The following is a 25,364-nucleotide window of genomic DNA, read 5'->3' on the forward strand; positions in this document are numbered from 1 at the left end:
GAGAGAAATGGCAAGTTACCTACAAAGGATATCCCATCAGACTAACAGCAGACCTCTCATCAGAAACAATATGAGCGAGGAAAGAATGGGAAAATATATTCAAAGTGTTAAGGTAAAAGCAGTTTCAACCAAGAATACTGTACCCGGCAAGATTATCCTTCAGATGGGAAGAAAAGACAAGATAATTGTCTGTTCTTGAAAGAATTTACCAGCACCAGACCAGATCTCCAAGTTCCCAAGGGAGTGCTATGTCAGGAAAATTAAATGCAGACGCACAGAAATAAGAAAAATCAAGCAAATGACCAACTCAATCATAGGGACAAATTTGGAGTTGAATATTATATCCCAGAATTCAATCGGGAAGATTGAACCACCACAGAAGATAGATTAAGTCCATGAGACTGAACTGGTGAAATAGCATTCTGTGACTTTTGACTAAAATAGTGCAGCTTTTCTTCTAGGCTTTGTTGTCCAGTTTTAAGAGTTTTTGTCCTGTCTTGAGCTGTTAATAGGTTCATGTACCTACTATTGGAACAGAATACTAACCTGTTTTCAGGCTTTAAGTTTTAAGCAAATTTCCTTACCAATTCAAAACTGCTTTTTTTGAAATTACTAGCTGAACTTGCTACTGAAAGTAGTTAGATTATTTAAGAAATTGTGTCATCAATAAAATGTGGGAGGGAAAGGAATGAAAGACAACTGTAGACACCAGAGATAGTGTGAGAAGAGGGTGGGAAAGGGCAGAGGGTCAGACATAGGAGTAAATATATATTTATGAAATTAGAAATAGAAAATTTTTGATGATAACACACATGATTAAGCCACTATGAAGTATATTCTGGATGGGAAACCACATTTTGTATGCTGTGACAATGTTTAGGCAATGAATGTAAATTAATTAATTTAAAAAAAAGTTTCAGGAGGAAAAAAATCACACAAAAACTGTTTTTCTTGAAATTAAAAACAATGCATATTTGATAACTGCAGTAAGCTATCTAGTCCCAGCTAGGTGCTACTCTATAGTATGTTTATTCTACTCACTGAGGTTTATGCCTAAAGTTAGACTTGTGTTCATGGATATGCATATATCAGCTGTGCTTACTATTGGAAATATTTAGATTAAGTTCATTAGCAAATCAATAAAATGGGGGGAAAAGGCATAGAAAGCAACCATGGATACCAGAGACAGTGTGGGAGGAGGGTGGGACATGGCAAAGGGTGAGAGAGAGGGAGTCAAGGATGACAAAAAAAAAAGCAAAATATACAGGAAACAAGAAATGGAAAAGTATTTGTTGATGCTAACATGTATGTTGATGTGCTTGATGGAGCTAATATACAGTGTATTCTGGATGGGAAATCTCATTTTGTATGTTGTAATGATGTATAGTGAATGAATGTAAATAAATAAATTTAAATTTAAAAAATATAATAAAGTTAAAAAATAACAATAAGAATATAAAAAGTTAAGAATATTAGAAAATGCAAATAAACAAAAAGAAAAAATTTCTCCAAATTTCACATCCCTAGAGATAGCTGCTGCTATCTTCTGGGATATATCATTCTAGACTTTCAAAAAATACATTTATTTCTGCAAGACTTTTTAATATGAATGTCAATGAAACTTCACATCTAATGTATTTTGTATTTTCATTTAATCCATATGTCTCTCTCACTCTGCACGTGTGTATACTCCTTTGGCATTATTTTGAATTCCTGAATGGCCTCTCTTATGTAACAGACCATAACACACATAACCAGTCCCCTCGTGTTAAAGATCTAGTCAATTCCTATATTTCAATACCATGTATACTACAAGAAATGTTATTGAAATATCACTTTTTTTTTTTCTTTTTAAGAGAGATTTTGTTATTGGGTACATACACTTGCCAGAGAGAGACAGACAGAAAATGAGAAATCACCCCCCACGGGGAATGGCCACACTGCAATCCCTTCTCCTCCATATTCTTGAAATCTGGGGCAAGCATGCACATGCAGCCAGCATGAATTTTAAGCCGCCGGGTCTGGGACTTAAAGCGTGGTTGACTATGTGGGAGTCCAGTGATATAACCGTTATGCCATCTGCTGGTCCCTGAAAGGTCACTTTCATACCAATCCTTAGTTGTTTTTTTCCAACGGCATAAATTCCTGAAAGTAGGTTTTCAAAGTTTTGAGTCCATTTTAAGGGTCTCTTTACATGCTGCCACACTGCATACTGACAGAGTATGAATGTCTACTCCCTACCATCTCGTCAATCAAGATTCTTGCACCTCTGATGGCCATGATGAATTCATAAAGGTAAACAGGTAAATAGAACATTTCCATACGAGGTTAGCAGGCATGGTGTTTATACAGCAAATAAGGCCCTAGTTTATGTGGAATGGAAAAATAAATATCCGCCCACTAGAATATTAATAAAGAGACAGTGTACACAGGGGAAATGAGTAATTGGAGAAAGTTTTTGCAAAGTGGGCATTATGGAAATGAAGAGGGCAAAGTATTAAGTAGAATAATTTTTTAGAACCTTGCCAAAATTTGGGACAATGCCCTTCTGTGGATCAGATTTACTACTTAGGTTTTTTGGTTTGGTTTGGTTTGGTTTTGTTTTTTAAAAAGCAATGACATGGAGGCTCCAGGACACCTAAAATGGAGACCAGCTAATTGTTATTTTACTGTTTCTTTGCATAAATCCATGCCAGATGCAACCAGGTACTAGTCACATTGTTTCAGCTCTCTACCTATGAGGGGTATTTTTAAAAATACATTTTATTGTGTATATCTGAGGTTTCAAACATAATGTTATGGGACACATAGAAATAACAAAATGGTTATTATAGTGAAGCAGATTCACATCACTATCATCTCACACACTTTTTTTGACAGAGCAGCTAAAATCTACTTGATTAACAATAATCCTTAAGATAATATAATTTTATTAACTATAATCTTCATGTATTTTCCCTGATTCTGAGTTGTCTAAGACCTTCACTTTCTTAGCTCACAATTTCTAATTCTAACCTGAGTTTCACATGTACAACCAAGTATTCTGACCCTTTTGGTAACCTCTCCCACAACACAAATCATGGGCTGAGATGACATTAAATTTCATTCCTTATCTCATTAAGATAGTTTCCAAGAGTAATCTTTCTCTAATTGATACATTAAAACAACAAGCAACCATAACTTCTGGATAAATAGCATCTTCTCCCAAAAATAAGATAAATGGGGAACAGCAGATGGCATAATGGTTATGTTGCTGGTCTCATACATAGTTGACCAGGGTTCAAGTGCCAGACCTGGCAACTTAAAACTCACGTGTGTGTGTGTGTGTGTGTGTGTGTGTGTGCCCAAAATCCATAGAAGAGAAGGGACTGCAGTGTGGCCCATGGGGGTGATTTCTCGTTTTCTGTCTCTCTGTCTCTTTCTGTCTCTCTGGCAAGTTCACATGCCCTACAGCAAAAATCTCTCTCTAGAAAAAAAAAATAAGATAAATTATACACATTGCTTTTCTTGCAAAAATAAGAATAATTTGTCTGCTGGCAAGGGAAATGCTGATCTTGATATAACTTAGGTAACTAGTACACAAATATATTGCAATCTTATTGCCCAAGTGAGAGGAAAAAAGTGTCACCAGTAATATGGTGGGTTTTATATGATCCTGGAAGTCAGAAACAGGGATTTGCTGGGTTTTCCAAGAACACACTTTCATTGTTATATCCATTCCTTGGGTTAGCAAAACCTTCCTCTGTGTAGCTTTAATGAATGAAGAACAAGGCCCCATCCTGCTTTTGAGGTTCTATCACAGCTGCCCAGCTAGAGTTAAACTTTAGCCTGCTGGCTTGTCTCTGGACCAAATGGGTTCCACTTTTTTTTATCTTGAGTTTATGCCAGCATATCCTTAATTGCTGAGAAGGATGATTTTGAGTCTGCATTTACATATAACCTCAAGAGGTTTCTCAAAAAACACAGATCTTAAAAGTTTCTTAGGTCAGTTACGTAAGGTCGAGTTGTGGATTGATTCTGAGGATTTCAAGCTTTAAATGACAAGAAAGAGAAACTGGCTTTCATTCTTACATATGTATCAGGAACTCACTTATCCAACTACTTGTCACTCAGAAAGAAACTCCATTTTCCATGGCTGAGAGGAATATCCTGGATTAAGGTTTTCTCTCTGGGCTCAGGACTAGCAAGTGGCATTCTCAGAAAGTCAAGCCTCTTTCTCTTGCAACCACATAAGAAACAGACAAGGCTATAACTTTCCCAAAACTGAAAATGGAAAACACAAAAGCATGTTTGTACATTTATTATCATCAAGAGCACTATAACTTACATGCTGGGCCCCCCAATTTCATGCATGACCCAGATCTCAATTCGCGTGATCTTATCCTTCTGGAAGTATGGGATTTCATAATCTGCAAAATAACTGAGAAGCAGGAGGACATTTTAAAATTCTTAACATAGAAAGATACTTTCTCCATTTCAGTTAGTCGATTTACACATTACTTTAAAAAAAAAGGCTTTTAGTGCATTATTAACTTTTTTTTAAGGTTATTTAATTCATGCATTCAGTTGTTAATAGTTTAACAGTGCAGACAAGGCTCCACTCCAATCACCACACTGCTCAAGTAGTTTGCTTTACTTGAATATGCAAAAGCAAGCATTAAATCGGAGATTAGGACGATTCTTTTTAGCCTCCACTCAAAACAACTGCCATTCTCTGTTGTATTTGTTGGTGCGGTGTTCTTACCCTTTAATGGGATAGGCTCCTGTTTGCTCTGAACCATTCAGCATGACGTAGATCACCCCAGAGCTATCCTTTGAATACTGCAAGAAGAGATAACCATTTTGAGCAAAGTAAGACATCATTTTTCTGCTATGAAATGCATATCTTTTTAAACTGACAGTTCTCAGTATTGGCAAATTTAGCATTTCACATGCTAGTAGGGTTGAAAACTGGCTTGTTTTTTTGGGGGAAATTACACTGAAATATAATTTCAGTAAAAGATTCATAGACAAAGTAATTCTGTGTCTGGGAATCCACCCTATAAAGATGATACAAAATATACAGCATTGTGTCAGCTGGAATAAATTAGATTAAGCTGCCATAACAAACAGTCAGAACGACAGTGGTTTTGAACCACAGATTTATTTATTTTTATTTTGAATTGACACAAAATAATTGTATATATTAATGGAGTAGAGTCGAGGTGTGAAAACGTGCACAATGTATAACCATCGAATTAGGATTATTAGCATACCCATGGACTCTAACATTTATCATTTCTTTGTGGTTTCGTGTTCACGCTGCACATTTATCGTAAGTCTATTGGGATTTTTACTCTTGGACCCAACTGATGACGTTTCCCCAACTGCAAAGTCACTGATTATGACTGATTTTCCGGGAAAAGGGAAAGGTGACAAATCAAAGATCAGTTCTTACAGGCTTCTACCCAGAAGTCATATGTGCTTTTCCCACTCACAGCTTACCGGCTAGCATTAGTCACATGTAAATAACTTCAAGAAATATGTGAGTGCAAACTGTGGGTCCAGAAGACAAGTCAGAAATACCTGTTCACAGCACTGAGGACTACCACAAGCAGGGTGTACAAAGATCCGTAGGGCATCATTGTTTGTAATACAGATGTATTTTAACCAATTTAAAACGCTCAACAGCAATGAAATGTTAAGTCAACTATGGTGCTTATAATATTAATCAGCCATCAGTAAAAGTGTATAAAACATCTGTAATAACATAGGATGCACTAACACTTAAAACAAAAGGCAAGACAGGTAAAGCATGACCTCTACTATATCAAAAAATACTAGGGGGACCAGCAGTTAGCGTAATGGCTATGTCGCTGGACTCCCATGTAGTCGACCGTGGTTCACATCCCGGACCTGGTGGCTTAAAACTCACACCAGGCACGTGTGCGTGCGTGCCCAAGATCCTGAGAGGAGAATGGAGGAGAAGGGATTACAGCATGACCATCCCCTCTGGGGGGTGATTTCTCACTTTCTGTCTCTCTGTCTCTCTCTGTCTGTCTGGCGAGCGCACGTGCCCTATAGCAAAAACCTCTCAAAAAAGAGAAAAATACTAGGGACCTCGGGGCTTGTAGTGGCGTCGTAGTTAAGGACACTGGACTCCCACATGGCCGACCGCAGTTCAGGTCCTGGACCTGGTGGATTGCTTTCTCACTTCCCCCCCCCTCTCTTTCTCCGTGCTGTCCTCCTCTGTTCAAATTAAAATAAATAAATAAAGTTAAATAAGAAATAATTCTTAAAAAAATACTAGAGACCTCAAAAAGTTCATAGAAATGTATATTATAAAAAACAACAACTATGGGTTGTGGGGTTTTTTTTCGGCACCAAAATAAACTCAAACTTTAATTCTATTTTTAAAAATAATTATTTATTTAACTTTGTTTATTATCATTATTTTTTATTTCACCAGAGACAGAGAGACAGAGAGAGAGAGAGGGAAAGTGAAAAAGCCAGCTGCCAGGTCCAGGACTTGAACCGTGGTCAGCCATGTGGGAGTCCAACGCCTCAACAATCCTGCCACCTGCTGGCCCTTAATTCTATTTTTTCTATGAACTTTTTTATGTCCCCTTATAAATGGGTGAAAGTCTAGGAATTCCCAAGGGAAAAATAGATCCAGAGAAATCTCCAAGTCACAATTTCTCTCACAAAATGTTTATACTATTAGGTTGTTGGGAAAGTCATGACTTATTTTTCTATGCAAAAACTCACCCTCCCTTTAGCAAAGTGATGCCCCAAATCACCTGCACCAACAGCAATATACTCAATGTCATCAATGTTACAGATTACTTCCAAACAGTAGTAGCAGTCGTAGTTCAGTACTCAAATGCTCAGTTAAAGGACCACTATACTAAAGAGGTAACTTTAGGTGGTAGGAATGTGGAATATTAATTTTTTCATTTATATTTCATGTACTTTGTCATTCTTTACTATGAACATCTAATAGGTTGGCAATAAAGAAAAAGTTAATCTGCCTCCTCCCACCATAATTTCTTGAGGTGGGAGGGAAGGAATATAGGCGGCCACAGCAGCATGGAAAGAAAAGAAAAGAAAAGAAAAGAAGAGAAGAGAAGAGAAGAGAAGAGAAGAGAAGAGAAGAGAAAGGAAAAGAAAAGAAAAAATAATCTAAAAAATGTATGCAGATACAATGAAGTTGTATACTATAGTGGCTAGGAATTTAACCACATGGTTCTCCTACTTACTGGTTCTCAATCTTAGTAAAGTTTCTTGATCTCTCTGTATCTTATTTTTTCCTATCAATAAAACAATAGTAATAAGAATCTTTATCACATAGGATTGGTGTAAAAATTAAAATATTTACAATAATAACTATTAACATTTACTGAATACTTATCTCCTAAGGTTCAGTCCCTCTCCTCATCACACTGTACTACTTCCCCTCATGCTTAGACTCAGTTTTCTACCTCCTTCCTTCCCATTTAATAATGGTCCCCACATCTAGATCTCAGGTGTCTCAGTGTCTTATGTGAAGCAGGGATGATCCCATTTTACAGAGCACTCAAAATCACATTGATATGTAGTACTAAGAACAATCAAGGCAAAATAGAAATAATAATGACTGTTTTTATATTCTCACATATAGCTAACATTTACCAAATGTTTTCTCTATGCCAGACTCCACATTAAGTTTTTTATGTTGTTGTTTGTTTTCATTTTTGCTAGAGGTTGAGAGCATGCACTTGTCAGAGAGACAGAGAAAGAGGAGAGGAGAAAACCCCACCCCACCCCATGGGGAATGGTAATACCACAGTCTCTTATACTCTCTCTCTCTTATTTAAGGATTTTGGTTGTGCACACGCACACACTCAGCACGTTTCTCAACCCATTGGATCTGGTACTCGACCCTTGTGGCAGGCCAAATGGGATCTGGCTGCCTTAACCACTAGGTCACAGAGCCAGCCTGTGTTAAGTGTTCATTTCCCCAAATCCTCACAACTTCGTGGGGCAGAGACTGAATCAGAATGTTGTAAAAGTGGAAAGTGAGGCTCAGAAAAGTTAAATAATGATCCAGAGTCCTAATCTCTAAGTCCTTCAGTTCCACATTCACGGGTCCTACACATGCTTAGCCACTGAGTCGTCCTTCCCATGCCCAGGGTTACCTGCATGGATGCCCTCTTCCAGAAGGAATCCACAGGATTATTTTCACAATCTTCTGATGTAGGGCAGGATTGGTAATCAAGTTCTAAAAGCAAAACCAACACACATGCGTCATTGAAAAGAATTCTTCAGAAAAGATTAATTTTAAATATTTTCTGGAACCACAAAACTTGCTTAACTTGAATTTTGTACAATGTGCACAAGTTTACCATCCACAGTTCTGCCCCTGCCCTCATCCCAGTTCACAAGGGGCCTGTTAAGAGTGCCAACCTGATCCATGATACAAAAACGTTTGTCATTTTGCTTGGCATATATGCGAGGAAGGCAGAAAACTAAGCAGTGGGCTAGGGAATGAGCCTAACCAACCACAGAGTATCACAATGTTAGCTGGACTATTTCTCTACAAGAGCTCACAGAAAACAAACAAACAAAAAGCCAACTTCATATTATTGGGAGAAGTGCCTCCTCAGGAAAAAAAAAGAAATCCCTTCTTAGCCCTGGTCTTAGAAATAAATACAGAAAAATAGACCAAGAAAGTGACAGTCTTTAGCTAGAAAATAGAAATTATATAATATTTAAAAATACATAAAATGCTCAGGGACCAGCAGGTGGCATAGTGGCTAAGGCATAGGACACTCCCACGTGGCCAATAATGGTTTGAATGCCAGACCTGGTGGCTTGCTTTCTCTCTCTCTCTCTCTCTCTGGTAAATTAAATGAATTAAATAACTATTTAACACACACATATAATGCTAACATATATTAAAATTTTAAATTTAAAAATATAATTCAGTAAATCTATGGGATGTGAGATGTTCTTACCATTTACTTCCTAAGAAAGGAGAAAGTGGTAATTAACAAGTTATTCTTCAAAATGGACCAATTAGGGCAAAATGTATACATTCTAAAGGGAATTGCTATTACGGAGGCAATGCAAATTTACTGATTCCCAATGCTTTTAAATAGTTCTGAAAAAAGGACAGGCCTTCAGAAGAAGACTGAGTCCTCCATGGGAGCTGAGATCTAGTGCTTTCAGGGAAAAGAGAAATGAAGATGTTCTGCTGAGAAGTCACCCTGTCTCCACACACTGTCTAGACAAGTCTAAGTGAAACAAACCCACGCATCCAAATACTATTCGGATGAACATATTCCTCGATTCCCACAGAATCTGTGGCACAAAGGGAGAAAAATGAAATGGCAAAGGACTTGCACATCACCTCCTCCTGTGCCCCTCTGATCACTCAGTTTGAACTTCTAGAAACTAGGAAGAAACGAATAACCCATCTGATGACTAGAAATCACTGCAGAAGCACAAAAAAAAATGAGAAACCAAAGAAAATACCTTTCTCCCAAGGGGAAAGAATAACTCCTCTTCATCCACAGACAGTAAAATGGAACTCGCAGAAATATCTGATAAAGAATTTAGAATATTCATAGCGACAAAGCTAATAAAGATAGAAGGGAAGAGAGACAACGAACTACAGAAGAAAAGAGCTGACGAGTTCCAGGAGGTGAGGAAATTCATGTGAGAGCAGAAAGAGGAAATACATACCATGAAAAAGAATTAAATGGAACTGTTGGGTATGAAGGTTCTAATATAGGAATTCAAAACCTCTGTTCAAAGTATTAAAAGTGGGACCAGCAGTTGGCATAATGGCTATGTCACTGGACTCCCACGTAGTTGACCACAGTTCGCATCCCAGACCTGGTGGCTTCAAACTCACACCGAGCGCGTGTGCGTGCGTGCCCAAGATCCTGAGAGGAGAATGGAGGAGAAGGGATTGCAGCGTGGCCATCCCCCCTGGGGGGTGATTTCTCGCTTTCTGTCTCTCTGTCTCTCTTTGTCTGGCGAGTGCACTCGCCCTATTGCAAAAACCTCTCCCAAAAAAAAAAAAAAGTATTAAAAGTGACTTCCATCTCCAGACCCCTGGCCTAAAAGACACTGTGGTAGGGTCCCCTGCCCCAGCTCCAGCCCAAGCACCCCAAAGCCCAGAGACTTCCATCTCTGTCAGCGAGGGCTGCCCTCAGCTCTACAGCAACCTCACTTCCATCTCCAGACCCCTTGTGAAATCACGCACCACACTAGCACATGACACACTTTTTCTTTATTCTCCTTGTTATTTTCTTCCCACTTATTTTGTCCTCTCTTCCTCTTTCTCTGCCCTCCAGGATAGTCTAGATAGGTCTAGAATCACAGTTCTGAAATACCCTAGTATTGTAAGACTCTCTGGGATCCTCCCTTTTACTGTACCACCTGCAAGAAAGGAGATACTGCTCTTCAGACACCTGAGTAGAATATTCCTCCTTGGACCACATTGCTAAACACAACAGAAGAGAGACTTCAGCACTCATGAGTCCATAGCAAAAGGGAAACACACTTGCTCCTAGTCAAAGAAACATTCTCCTAAAAGGTATTCCAAAGTGAATACATCTCCCAATGGCTAGAAGTAGAAGAAGAGCCTCAGGGCTGAATAAAACAGGAAATATGTCTCCATCAAAAGAACCCAATGACTCTCTTCCATTTCTCGAAAAAACAGACTCGAAGACATTACCAAAATGTCTGAGAAAGAATTTAGAACATTCATGGTGACCAAATTCTATGAGTTGAAACAGAAAAGAGACAATGAACTACAGGAGTTTAGGAAGTCCTTCCTCAATATGAAAGAAAAAATGGGCATGCTAAGAAAGAATCAGATGGAACTATTAGAGATGAAGTCTGTAATACAGGAAATCAAAAACTCTCTCAAGGGACCAGCAGTTAGTGTAATGGCTATGTCACTGAACTCCCATGTAGCCGATCACGGTTCAAGTCCTGGACCCGGTGGCTTAAACTCACTCCAGGTGTGTGGGCATGCCCAAGATCCTGAGAGGAGAATGGAGGAGATGGGATTGCGGTGTGGCCATCCCCCCTGGGGGATGATTTCTTGCTTTCTATCTCTCCGTCTATCTCTTTCTGGCAAGCACACACATCCTATAGCAAAAACCTCTCAAAAAAAACACAACTCTCTCAAAACTATTAAAAGTCGATTAGACTATGCGGAAGATCGAATCTCTGACATAGACGATAAAACCTCTGATATAAAGAAAACCACCAAGAGCATAGAAAAAATAACAACAACAACAAAAAAGAACGCAAGGATAATATACAAGAAACACTATATTCCATTAGACGCCCTAACATTCAAATAATTGGTATACCAGAAGGTGAAGAAACTAATAAGGGCATGGAAAATCTATTCCATGAAATCCTGGAAGAAAATTTCCCAAGTCTAGAGAGGCACTCAAACATCCAGACCCAAGAAATACAAAGGACTACAAATAGAATCAATCCAAGATCTTCCCCAAGGCATGTCCTAGCCAGACTCGCAAAGACCACAGATAGACAAGATACTAAAACTAGCAAGAGAGAAATGATAAGTGACTTACAAAGGTAATCCCATCAGGCTAACACCAGACTTCTCAACGAAAACAATGCAAGCAAGGAAAGAATGGGAAGACATATTGAAAGTGTTAAGAGAGAAACAATTTCAACCAAGATTATTATATCCTGCAAGATTATCCCTCACATGGAAAAAAAAAAAAGATTAAAATCTTCTCAGACAAACAAAACCTGAAAGAATTTGCCAATACCAGACCAGCTCTTCAAGAAACCCTGAAGAAAGTACTGTTCCAGGAAAACTAAAGAATTAACAGTCAGAAACAAAGAAATAAAGGCAACTAAGACAATGGCCAACTTAAACGTCAGGACAGGTCTGGTAACATTGATAATAACATTGAATGCTAATGGATTAAATTCTCCAATCAAGAGACACAGACTGGCTGAATGAAAAAAAAGTAAAATAAAAAAAATAAAACCAGAAACCCTCTATCTGTTGCCTACAGGAAACCTACTTAATAGTTAAAGACATACCTAGACTGAAAGTGAAGGGTCGGAAAAAGGTTTTCCATGCAAATGGGAACCAAAAGAGAGCTGGAGTCATGGTACTAATTTCTGACAAAACAGGTTTTAAAACAAAAACCATTCAAAGAGACTAAGAAGGTACTATATTGTAGTAAAAGGGTCAATAGATCAAGAAGATATAATGCTTACAAATATCTATGCGCCTAACACAGGAGCACCCAAATATATGAAGGAAACACTGTTAGATCTAAAAGGGGAGATAGACAGCAACACACTAATTATTGGAGATCTCAACATCGCACTATCCCCTATGGACAGATCATCTAGACAAAAAATAGGTAAAGAGATGAAAGAGCTAAACAACAAATCAAATGGACTTAACAGACATCCATAGAACTTTCCATCCAAAAACCAAGAGATACAATTTTTTCTTCATCCCCATATGGAACCTTCTCAAAGGTTGAACACATCATAGGGCACAAAGCAAGCCTCTGCAGATTCAAAGGCATAGAAATTATATCCAGCATCTTCTCCGACCATGATGGAATTAAACTTGAGTTTAATTGCAAGAGAAATCTTCAAAAATACTCAAATGCATGGAAACTAAATAATCTACTCCTGAATGACTCCACAGCTACTGAAGAAATAACAATTGAAATCAAAAGATTCATGGAAGCCAATGACAATGAGGACATGAGTTTCCATAATCTTTGGGACACTACAAAAGCAGTCATAAGAGGGACGTTCATAGCAATTAATGCACATAAGAGGAAGATGGAAAGAAGGCAAATGGATTGCCTAAAATCATGCCTCAGAAAAGCAACAGCAGGGAACCAGCAGTTAGCGTAATGGCTATGTCGCTGGACTCCCACGTAGTCGACCGCGGTTCGTGTCACGGACCCGGTGGCTTAAAACTCACGCCGGGTGCGTGTGCGTGCATGCCCAAGATCCCGAGAGGAGAATGGAGGAGAAGGGATTGCGGCGTGACCATCCCCGCTGGGGGCTGATTTCTCGCTTTCTGTCTCTCTGTCTCTGTCTGGCAAGCGCTCGCGCCCTATAGTGATAAGCCTCTCCAAAAAATAAATAAATAAATAAAAAAGAAAGAAAAGCAACAGCAAAAAGATCCAAAAAACTTCAGGACAAAGGAAATAATAAAGATACGAGCAGAAATAAATGAAATAGAAAATAAACGAACTATACAGAAAATAAATAAAAGTAAAAGCTGGTTCCTTAAAAAGAAAAACAAAATCGATACACTGCTAGCGAGACTTATTAAGAAGAAGAGAGAAAGGAACCAGGTGAATCAAATCTGCAATGAAGCAGGCAAAATAACAACAAAGATAGTAGAAATACAAAACATTATTAGGGGATACTATGAACATCTATATGCCAAGAAACAAGACAATCTGGATTAGATGGACAAATTTCTGGACACATATAATCTACCAAGATTGAGCCAGGAGGATGTAGAAAGTCTGAATAGGCCCATAACAAGCCAGGAGATTGAATCAGTAATAAATAACCTTCCAACAAAGAAAAGCCCTGGCCCCGATGGATTCACCTCTGAATTCTACAAAACTTTCAAGGAAGAGTTAACCCTCATTCTGCTCAAGTTATTTCTAAAGATTCAAAAGGGTGAATCACTCCCTAATTCATTCTATGAATCCTCTATCACCCTTATCCTTAAAATAAAGACAGGACGAGGAAGGAAAACTATAGACCAATATCTCTGATGAATATAGATGCAAAGATTCTCAACAAGATAGTAGCAAATTGTATCCAACAACTTATAAAAAAGATTATACATCATGATCAGATAGGCTTTATTCCAGGAATGCAAAGTTGGTTCAACATACACAAAACCGTAAATGCAATACACCATATTAACAGGAAGAAAGATAAAAACTATATGGTCATATTGATTGATGCAGAAAAAGCATTTGATAAGATACACCACCACTTCATGATCAAGACTCTCAGCAATATTGGCATAGAAGAGTCATTTCGCAACATAATTAAAGCTGTCTATGAAAAACCCATAGCGAACATCATCCTCAATGCAACAAAGCTGAAAGCTTTTCCACTAAAAATGGGTACAAGACAAGGATGCCCATTTTCTTCACTCCTTTTCAATATAGTATTGGAAGTCCTCACCAACACAATCAGAAAAGAGGAAAAAATAAAAGGCATTCAAATATGAAAAGAAGAGATGAAACTCTCTCTATTCACAGATGACATGATTGTATACATAAAAGACCTAATGGTTTCCATGAAAAAATATCTGGAAGTAATACGTGATTACAGTAAAGCTGTAGGATACAAAATCAATATACAGAAATCTATAGCATTTCTATATATGAACAACAGGCAAACTGAGATAGAACTGAAAAAAGTTATCCCATTTACTATAGCCACAAAAAGTATAAAATACCTAGGAATAAATCTCACCAAAGAACTTAAAAACCTCCACAAGGAAAACTATGAAAAGCTAAAAAAAGAAATTGAAAATGACACAAAAAAGTGGAAGGACATCCCATGTTCCTGGATTGGAAGAATTAATATAATCAAAATGACAATTCTACCCAAATTAATCTACATATTTAATGCAATGCCAATCAAAGTACCAGTCACATTCTTCACAGATCTAGAAAAGAAAATCATAAAATTTGTCTGGATCATAAAAGACCCCATATTGCCAAAGCAATTCTGAACAAGAAGAGTAGAGTGGGCGGCATCTCACGTCCTGACCCAAATATATACTACAAAGCTGTGGTAATCAAAACAGGTACAGGCACAGAAACACACATGTGGACCAATGGAACAGAATAGAGTCCCCAGAAATAAATTTCCAAACATACAGTCAACTAATTTTTGACAAGGGTGGTACCTTGTCAATCCAGTGGGAAAAGGAAAATCTCTTCAACAAATGGTGCTGGAAAAACTGGATTTCCACTTGCAGAAAGATGAATCTGAACTCCTACTTCTCACCTTTGACAAAAATCAAGTCAAGGTAGATCAAAGATCAAATCTAAGACCTCAAACTATAAAACTGCTCCTGAAAAACACTGGGGAAATTCTAGGAGACATTGGAGTAGGTAAAGATTTTTTAAATAAAACCTCCAAGGCATAGTCGATAATCCCCAAAATAGACAAGTGGGATTACATCAGACTAAGAAGTTTCTGCATGGCAAAAGACAGTAGTTAGTGTGAATCGACAGCCCTCAGAATGGGAAAATATTTTTGTAAATTACGCATCAGATAAGGGACTGATAACCAGAATACACAAGGAACTCAAGTAGCTGTCCCCAAAAAAGATGATCAACCCTATTAAAAGATGGGAGAATGAGTTGAAAAAAAACACTCTCTAAAGATGACATACAAATAGCCAAAAGGCATATGAAAAAATGCTCAACATCCCTCTTTGTAAGGTAAATGCAGATCAAAACAACAATGAAATGTCACCTAACCACAGTCAGAATGTCTAAGATTTAAAAAAAAAAAATGATAAGTGTTGGCGGGGGTTTGGTGAAAGGGGAACTCTCTCTTACACTGCTGGTGGGAATGTAAATTGGTCCAGCCAATGTGGAGAACAATTTGGAGATTCCTCAAACATCTACAAACAGAACTATCATATGATCCAGCAATCCCACTCTTTGGTATCTACCCAAAGGACAGAAGAATTCTTAATCAGAAAAGTGCTCGCACATCGATGTTTATTGTGGCACTATTCACAATTGCTAAGACATGAAACCAATCAGTTGAATGGATAGAAAAACTGTGGCATAGTATACTCTATGGAATACTATTCAGCCATAAAAATCAACAAAACCCTGACTTTTGACACAAAGTGGAAGAATATGGAAGATTTACTGCTGAGTGAAGCAAGCCAGGCTATGAAGGAGAGACACTGTATGTCCTCGCTTAATATATACTGAGTGTCCACACTCTATGACTGAAACTGATTGAGTAAAGGATATAGAAACACAGTAAATGGATGTGAATACCAGATATAGTGTGTATAAAAGAGGGTCTTAGGAAGGACATTTAGAAGAAAAATAGAGAGGTAAAGCATTAATGGGACAAAGAAATGTGGTATTATCTGTTGAAGGTATTTTATAGTTTTATCAACTGGACTAGTGAGAAATGTTAACCTGTTGAAATATTCACTTTGTAAGATAAATAATGTGATTGAATGTATAAAAGAAAATGAAATTTAAAAATAAAATGAAAATGAAAAAATATTAAAAGCAGACTAGATCATACAGAAAATTGAATCTCAGTGGAGAAGACAGACTTGCTGGACTAGTAAAATCTACCACAAAGACTGAGAAAATAGCCCCTAAAAATGAGAATAATATATGAGAAATGCTAGATACCATTAAACATTCAAATTCAAACATCTGGATAATCAATGTCCCAGAAGGTGAAGAGACTAAGGGCATCGATAACCTATTCCATGAAATCCTGCAAGAAAACTTTCCAAACCTAGAGAAGCATTCGAAGATCCAGTCCCTGAGGAGGTGTGGTGTTAACGGTTGAAGATATTTTGATCAATGGGACTGGCGAGAAATGTTCACATATTGAAATGCTCACATTGTAAACTAAACAATGTGATTGAATGTATATACAAAAATAAATAATTAAATTTAAAAAATAAAGTTAAGTAAGTGGAAAAAAAGAAAAAAGATCCAGTCCCAAGAAATGCAAAAGACCCCAAAAAGGATCAACCCAGGAAGATCTTCTCCAAGACACATTATAGCCAGATTGACCAAAACCACAGCAAAGGCAAGATATTAAGATTGGCAAGAGAAAAATTTTAAGTTACCTACAAAGGATATCCCATTATGTTAAAAGCGGACCTCTCATCAGAAACAATGTGAGCAAGGAAAGAATGGGAAAATATACTCAAAGTTGAAAAAGAATTTCAATTAAAAATACTATATCTGGCAAGATAATCCTTCATACAGAAAGAGAAGACAAGAACATTCTCAAATAAACAAAACCTGAAAGAATTTACTGAAACCAGACCAGTTCTCCAAAAAGTTCTGAAGGGAGTGCTATATCAGGAAAACTAAAGTCACATACACAGAAATAAGAGTTCTAAAACATCTAAGAAAATGGCCAGCTTAATGGTAGAGAAAAGTCCAGAGTTGAACATTATCTTCCAGATTTTAAATGGAAAGGTCGTGCCACAACAGAAGATAGATTAAGCACATGAGACTGAACTGGTGAAATAGAATTTTAGGACTTTTGACTAAAATATTACTGATCTTCTACGCTTTGTTTTCCAGAGTTAAGGATTTTTGTCTTGTCTTGAGTTGTGGACAGGTCCATGCACCTACTATTCAAACAGAATCCTAATTTGTTTCCTGGCTTTAAGTCTTAAGTAAAGTTCCCTTAACATTTTTTATTTTAATTTATTAAAGCTAAAACTGCCTTTCTTGAAATTAAAAAACTATATTAAAAAGAATACCTATTTAGTGACCATAGTAAACTATATAGCCTCAGCTAGGTGCTACTTTATAGTATATTCATTCTACCCACAGAGTTTCACAACTAAAGTCAACATGTGTTCACAGATATGTATATGTCAGCTGAACTTGCTACTGCTAGTATTTAGATTAATTAAGATATTTTGTGAATTAGTGAAATGTGGGGAAAAATTAAAAAGGAATAAAAAGCAACTGCAGATATCAGAGTCAGTGCGGGAGGAGGGTGAGAAATGGGGTGATAAATATATGTATAAGAGACAAGAAATGTAAAGCTATTTGTTGACAATGACATGAAAGTTACTTTACAGTGTATTTTGGATGGGAAATCGCATTTTGTATGCTTTGATGATGTTCAGTGAAAGAATGTAAAATAAGTAAATTAATTTAAAAATATAAAAAACTTGAAAACATTGAAACCAAAAAAAAAATAGTAGTTCTTGGGTCCAGTAGGTGACATGAGGGTCAAGGTGCTGGAGTTCCACATGGCAACCTGTAGTTCAAGTCCCAGACTTAACAGCTTGCTTTGTCTCTTTCTCTTTCTCTCTCTTTCTCTCTCTTTCTCTCTCTTTCTCTCTCTTTCTCTCTCTTTCTCTCTCTTTCTCTCTCTTTCTCTCTCTTTCTCTCTCTTTCTCTCTCTTTCTCTCTCTTTCTCTCTCTTTCTCTCTCTTTCTCTCTCTTTCTCTCTCTTTCTCTCTCTTTCTCTCTCTTTCTCTCTCTTTCTCTCTCTTTCTCTCTCTTTCTCTCTCTTTCTCTCTCTTTCTCTCTCTTTCTCTCTCTTTCTCTCTCTTTCTCTCTCTTTCTCTCTCTTTCTCTCTCTTTCTCTCTCTTTCTCTCTCTTTCTCTCTCTTTCTCTCTCTTTCTCTCTCTTTCTCTCTCTTTCTCTCTCTTTCTCTCTCTTTCTCTCTCTTTCTCTCTCTTTCTCTCTCTTTCTCTCTCTTTCTCTCTCTTTCTCTCTCTTTCTCTCTCTTTCTCTCTCTTTCTCTCTCTTTCTCTCTCTTTCTCTCTCTTTCTCTCTCTTTCTCTCTCTTTCTCTCTCTTTCTCTCTCTTTCTCTCTCTTTCTCTCTCTTTCTCTCTCTTTCTCTCTCTTTCTCTCTCTTTCTCTCTCTTTCTCTCTCTTTCTCTCTCTTTCTCTCTCTTTCTCTCTCTTTCTCTCTCTTTCTCTCTCTTTCTCTCTCTTTCTCTCTCTTTCTCTCTCTTTCTCTCTCTTTCTCTCTCTTTCTCTCTCTTTCTCTCTCTTTCTCTCTCTTTCTCTCTCTTTCTCTCTCTTTCTCTCTCTTTCTCTCTCTTTCTCTCTCTTTCTCTCTCTTTCTCTCTCTTTCTCTCTCTTTCTCTCTCTTTCTCTCTCTTTCTCTCTCTTTCTCTCTCTTTCTCTCTCTTTCTCTCTCTTTCTCTCTCTTTCTCTCTCTTTCTCTCTCTTTCTCTCTCTTTCTCTCTCTTTCTCTCTCTTTCTCTCTCTTTCTCTCTCTTTCTCTCTCTTTCTCTCTCTTTCTCTCTCTTTCTCTCTCTTTCTCTCTCTTTCTCTCTCTTTCTCTCTCTTTCTCTCTCTTTCTCTCTCTTTCTCTCTCTTTCTCTCTCTTTCTCTCTCTTTCTCTCTCTTTCTCTCTCTTTCTCTCTCTTTCTCTCTCTTTCTCTCTCTTTCTCTCTCTTTCTCTCTCTTTCTCTCTCTTTCTCTCTCTTTCTCTCTCTTTCTCTCTCTTTCTCTCTCTTTCTCTCTCTTTCTCTCTCTTTCTCTCTCTTTCTCTCTCTTTCTCTCTCTTTCTCTCTCTTTCTCTCTCTTTCTCTCTCTTTCTCTCTCTTTCTCTCTCTTTCTCTCTCTTTCTCTCTCTTTCTCTCTCTTTCTCTCTCTTTCTCTCTCTTTCTCTCTCTTTCTCTCTCTTTCTCTCTCTTTCTCTCTCTTTCTCTCTCTTTCTCTCTCTTTCTCTCTCTTTCTCTCTCTTTCTCTCTCTTTCTCTCTCTTTCTCTCTCTTTCTCTCTCTTTCTCTCTCTTTCTCTCTCTTTCTCTCTCTTTCTCTCTCTTTCTCTCTCTTTCTCTCTCTTTCTCTCTCTTTCTCTCTCTTTCTCTCTCTTTCTCTCTCTTTCTCTCTCTTTCTCTCTCTTTCTCTCTCTTTCTCTCTCTTTCTCTCTCTTTCTCTCTCTTTCTCTCTCTTTCTCTCTCTTTCTCTCTCTTTCTCTCTCTTTCTCTCTCTTTCTCTCTCTTTCTCTCTCTTTCTCTCTCTTTCTCTCTCTTTCTCTCTCTTTCTCTCTCTTTCTCTCTCTTTCTCTCTCTTTCTCTCTCTTTCTCTCTCTTTCTCTCTCTTTCTCTCTCTTTCTCTCTCTTTCTCTCTCTTTCTCTCTCTTTCTCTCTCTTTCTCTCTCTTTCTCTCTCTTTCTCTCTCTTTCTCTCTCTTTCTCTCTCTTTCTCTCTCTTTCTCTCTCTTTCTCTCTCTTTCTCTCTCTTTCTCTCTCTTTCTCTCTCTTTCTCTCTCTTTCTCTCTCTTTCTCTCTCTTTCTCTCTCTTTCTCTCTCTTTCTCTCTCTTTCTCTCTCTTTCTCTCTCTTTCTCTCTCTTTCTCTCTCTTTCTCTCTCTTTCTCTCTCTTTCTCTCTCTTTCTCTCTCTTTCTCTCTCTTTCTCTCTCTTTCTCTCTCTTTCTCTCTCTTTCTCTCTCTTTCTCTCTCTTTCTCTCTCTTTCTCTCTCTTTCTCTCTCTTTCTCTCTCTTTCTCTCTCTTTCTCTCTCTTTCTCTCTCTTTCTCTCTCTTTCTCTCTCTTTCTCTCTCTTTCTCTCTCTTTCTCTCTCTTTCTCTCTCTTTCTCTCTCTTTCTCTCTCTTTCTCTCTCTTTCTCTCTCTTTCTCTCTCTTTCTCTCTCTTTCTCTCTCTTTCTCTCTCTTTCTCTCTCTTTCTCTCTCTTTCTCTCTCTTTCTCTCTCTTTCTCTCTCTTTCTCTCTCTTTCTCTCTCTTTCTCTCTCTTTCTCTCTCTTTCTCTCTCTTTCTCTCTCTTTCTCTCTCTTTCTCTCTCTTTCTCTCTCTTTCTCTCTCTTTCTCTCTCTTTCTCTCTCTTTCTCTCTCTTTCTCTCTCTTTCTCTCTCTTTCTCTCTCTTTCTCTCTCTTTCTCTCTCTTTCTCTCTCTTTCTCTCTCTTTCTCTCTCTTTCTCTCTCTTTCTCTCTCTTTCTCTCTCTTTCTCTCTCTTTCTCTCTCTTTCTCTCTCTTTCTCTCTCTTTCTCTCTCTTTCTCTCTCTTTCTCTCTCTTTCTCTCTCTTTCTCTCTCTTTCTCTCTCTTTCTCTCTCTTTCTCTCTCTTTCTCTCTCTTTCTCTCTCTTTCTCTCTCTTTCTCTCTCTTTCTCTCTCTTTCTCTCTCTTTCTCTCTCTTTCTCTCTCTTTCTCTCTCTTTCTCTCTCTTTCTCTCTCTTTCTCTCTCTTTCTCTCTCTTTCTCTCTCTTTCTCTCTCTTTCTCTCTCTTTCTCTCTCTTTCTCTCTCTTTCTCTCTCTTTCTCTCTCTTTCTCTCTCTTTCTCTCTCTTTCTCTCTCTTTCTCTCTCTTTCTCTCTCTTTCTCTCTCTTTCTCTCTCTTTCTCTCTCTTTCTCTCTCTTTCTCTCTCTTTCTCTCTCTTTCTCTCTCTTTCTCTCTCTTTCTCTCTCTTTCTCTCTCTTTCTCTCTCTTTCTCTCTCTTTCTCTCTCTTTCTCTCTCTTTCTCTCTCTTTCTCTCTCTTTCTCTCTCTTTCTCTCTCTTTCTCTCTCTTTCTCTCTCTTTCTCTCTCTTTCTCTCTCTTTCTCTCTCTTTCTCTCTCTTTCTCTCTCTTTCTCTCTCTTTCTCTCTCTTTCTCTCTCTTTCTCTCTCTTTCTCTCTCTTTCTCTCTCTTTCTCTCTCTTTCTCTCTCTTTCTCTCTCTTTCTCTCTCTTTCTCTCTCTTTCTCTCTCTTTCTCTCTCTTTCTCTCTCTTTCTCTCTCTTTCTCTCTCTTTCTCTCTCTTTCTCTCTCTTTCTCTCTCTTTCTCTCTCTTTCTCTCTCTTTCTCTCTCTTTCTCTCTCTTTCTCTCTCTTTCTCTCTCTTTCTCTCTCTTTCTCTCTCTTTCTCTCTCTTTCTCTCTCTTTCTCTCTCTTTCTCTCTCTTTCTCTCTCTTTCTCTCTCTTTCTCTCTCTTTCTCTCTCTTTCTCTCTCTTTCTCTCTCTTTCTCTCTCTTTCTCTCTCTTTCTCTCTCTTTCTCTCTCTTTCTCTCTCTTTCTCTCTCTTTCTCTCTCTTTCTCTCTCTTTCTCTCTCTTTCTCTCTCTTTCTCTCTCTTTCTCTCTCTTTCTCTCTCTTTCTCTCTCTTTCTCTCTCTTTCTCTCTCTTTCTCTCTCTTTCTCTCTCTTTCTCTCTCTTTCTCTCTCTTTCTCTCTCTTTCTCTCTCTTTCTCTCTCTTTCTCTCTCTTTCTCTCTCTTTCTCTCTCTTTCTCTCTCTTTCTCTCTCTTTCTCTCTCTTTCTCTCTCTTTCTCTCTCTTTCTCTCTCTTTCTCTCTCTTTCTCTCTCTTTCTCTCTCTTTCTCTCTCTTTCTCTCTCTTTCTCTCTCTTTCTCTCTCTTTCTCTCTCTTTCTCTCTCTTTCTCTCTCTTTCTCTCTCTTTCTCTCTCTTTCTCTCTCTTTCTCTCTCTTTCTCTCTCTTTCTCTCTCTTTCTCTCTCTTTCTCTCTCTTTCTCTCTCTTTCTCTCTCTTTCTCTCTCTTTCTCTCTCTTTCTCTCTCTTTCTCTCTCTTTCTCTCTCTTTCTCTCTCTTTCTCTCTCTTTCTCTCTCTTTCTCTCTCTTTCTCTCTCTTTCTCTCTCTTTCTCTCTCTTTCTCTCTCTTTCTCTCTCTTTCTCTCTCTTTCTCTCTCTTTCTCTCTCTTTCTCTCTCTTTCTCTCTCTTTCTCTCTCTTTCTCTCTCTTTCTCTCTCTTTCTCTCTCTTTCTCTCTCTTTCTCTCTCTTTCTCTCTCTTTCTCTCTCTTTCTCTCTCTTTCTCTCTCTTTCTCTCTCTTTCTCTCTCTTTCTCTCTCTTTCTCTCTCTTTCTCTCTCTTTCTCTCTCTTTCTCTCTCTTTCTCTCTCTTTCTCTCTCTTTCTCTCTCTTTCTCTCTCTTTCTCTCTCTTTCTCTCTCTTTCTCTCTCTTTCTCTCTCTTTCTCTCTCTTTCTCTCTCTTTCTCTCTCTTTCTCTCTCTTTCTCTCTCTTTCTCTCTCTTTCTCTCTCTTTCTCTCTCTTTCTCTCTCTTTCTCTCTCTTTCTCTCTCTTTCTCTCTCTTTCTCTCTCTTTCTCTCTCTTTCTCTCTCTTTCTCTCTCTTTCTCTCTCTTTCTCTCTCTTTCTCTCTCTCCCTCTCTCTCTCATGAGCTCATGCGCCCAATAGCAAATTAATAATAATAATAATAACAATAAATTAAATTGAATAAATAATTATTTTTTAAAGAAGAGTAGCTCTGTAAGGCAATGCATATTACATAAAAGAGGACCATTACTTAATTCATACTTAAGAAAGTGGGTCTCCAGACCAGTGCATGTTGTATTAAATGACAGAATTTCATCCTTTTTTAAGGGCGAATAGTATTCCATTGTGTATATAGCCCATATTTTCTTTATCCATTTATCTGTTGATGGACACTTAGGTTGATTCCACATCCTGTCCATTGTGAGTAGTGTTTCCATAACCTTGGAAGTACAGGTATCTCTTTACAAGCTGATTTCCTTTCTTTTGATATATACCCAGTAGCAGTATTACTGGATCATAAGATGGTTTAATTTTGTTTTCTTTTAGGAACCTCCCTACTGTTTTCTATAATGGATGTAGTACTTGACTCACATTCCCACCTACAGTGTATAAGAATTCCACTTTCTCCATATCCTAGCCAGTATTTGTTTTATTTTGTTTTTGTTTTTTGTTTGTTTGTTTGTTTTTGATACTAGCCATTCTAACTGAGGTGAGATGATATTTCACTGTGGCTTTGATTTACATTTCCCTTATGATCAGTGATATTGAGCATTTTTTCATATACTTGTTGGCCATTTTATGTTTTTTTTCTTTTTTTGTTGTTATATTAGAATTTATTTTTTTGAAGTTGACCAGAGAAAGCGAGAGAGAAAAGGAGAAAGCAAGCTGCCAGGTCCCAGACTCGAACCACGGTCAGCCTTGCAGGAGTCCAGCTGCCTTAATCACCACGCCACCTGCTGGCCCCCCCGCAAACGGCTAGGCAGGGAGAAGAGAGATCTCCTCCAGGGATTTGATCTTCATGTCTTTGACCAGGTGGTCCAGCTACTCCCAGGGCTTCTGGGCCCTGCCGTTGCAACCGGAGGCATTTGGTGTTCTGTCTGAGAAGAAGCGGCCACTTTATGTTTTTGTTAGAGAAATGTCTATTCAGATCATATGCCATTTAAAAAATCATATTATTTGAACATACTCTAGATTTGAAAATATTTTAAGCTATTATCTCTGTAGGCTAGTGTCCCAGTCTTTCAGAAAAGAGCTAAGAGACCCAGCAAGACCAAGAGAGGTTCTGTGGATAGTGCTGATACGACGACTAGAACTGAAATCTCCAGCTGCTCAGTGCTCTTTCTACCATTTCCTAAAGCAAGGGCTGCTATTTGTTTCATCAGTAATTTCTACATTTGCCTAGTTTATACTTTATTGGTTTTAGACTGTGAACAACAGGTGAGTATTATACCATTTACTTACTTAAAGAATATTTTATTTAAAAATATTTTATTCTCATAAGTTACATCTCTAAGTTACAAACAAAACAGTAAATATGGGAAAAGAAATTTTAAAATTGTAAGTTCATATTCCCAGCAAGAACTGCTATTAATAATTTAGGATGGGGGCCAGCAGGTGGTGTGGTGGTTAAGGCACTGGACTCTCACATGTCTGACCAGTTCAAATCCCAGATCTGGCAGCTTGCTTGCTCACTTTCTCTCTCTCTCTCTCTCTCTCTCTCTCCCCGTCCTATCTTTCTCTGATGAGTGTACATGCCCCATAGCAAATTTTTAAATAATAACAATAATAACAACAAATAAAATAAATTAAGAATTATTTAATCATTTAAAAAATAATTTAGGATGGTAACTTCTTGACTATTTTTATGTGTACATTTTCATAGATGTATCATGTATATATATATTTTTTTTTAATTTCAATGGCATCATACCAACTATAGTGTTCTGAACCTTGATTTTTTTACTTAAAAATAAGTCACAAACATTTTTTTGTGTGAATGAATACAGAGCCTGATCGTTATTGTTGGTTGCCTCACAGGACTCCCTGACATGACATCTCATTATTTAGCTGATCCAAACCACTGAATTTCACTTCCTTCTTAACCTCAGACCCCTGGTTGTATGGCATAGATAGAAATGGTAGTAGCAGGTGAGAGTTGGGGAATAATATCTGGCTTTCTGAGAAACTCTCTTTTTCTTCCTATTTCTCCATCACACCTCTCCCCATTCTCTCCCCACCTCCACATAATATTCAAACCGAGGTTGTCTGGTCACTGACCCTTCGAGAACTGGCTGTGTTCCCTTGGGCTGTCACCTACAAAGCTGTCCTCTCACCCACACTGAAAGCCTCAGCCCACAGAACGTCCTGTGCCACCCGGACCCCCTTCATTCCTGTAGTCCAAGAGCCTGCTACTTTCCTCTTCACTGGCTGCCCTCCTTCATTTCTTAAATATGCCAGATACACTCACCTTACCACCTTTGCACTTGCTGTTCTCAGTGTCTGAAAACACCCACTCTTACCTCCTCGGGCCTTGCTCAAACATCAGTGTCTCAGCGAGGCTTTCTCAGGGCACCCATGTAAAACCCTAACACTTTGCTCTCTCTTGCCCCAAGATTCCGTATCCTCTTT

General features: G+C 38.0%; 1 protein-coding gene across 1 annotated transcript in view; it reads right to left on the minus strand.

Annotated features, from left to right (window-relative positions):
* The window catches only part of BST1 (bone marrow stromal cell antigen 1), a 55,642-nt gene that overhangs the window by 23,959 nt on the left and 6,319 nt on the right, over positions 1–25,364 (minus strand). The window contains exons 4-6 of the mRNA XM_027770441.1: positions 8,157–8,239; positions 4,745–4,821; positions 4,328–4,420 (exon numbers count right to left, since the gene is read on the minus strand). Of these exons, the coding sequence (XP_027626242.1) occupies positions 4,328–4,420; positions 4,745–4,821; positions 8,157–8,239 (253 nt within the window). The remainder of the gene's footprint in view (positions 1–4,327; positions 4,421–4,744; positions 4,822–8,156; positions 8,240–25,364) is intronic.

Source organism: Tupaia chinensis, unplaced genomic scaffold (assembly GCF_000334495.1).
Source record: "Tupaia chinensis unplaced genomic scaffold, TupChi_1.0 Scaffold000138_1, whole genome shotgun sequence".
NCBI lineage: Eukaryota > Metazoa > Chordata > Mammalia > Scandentia > Tupaiidae > Tupaia > Tupaia belangeri.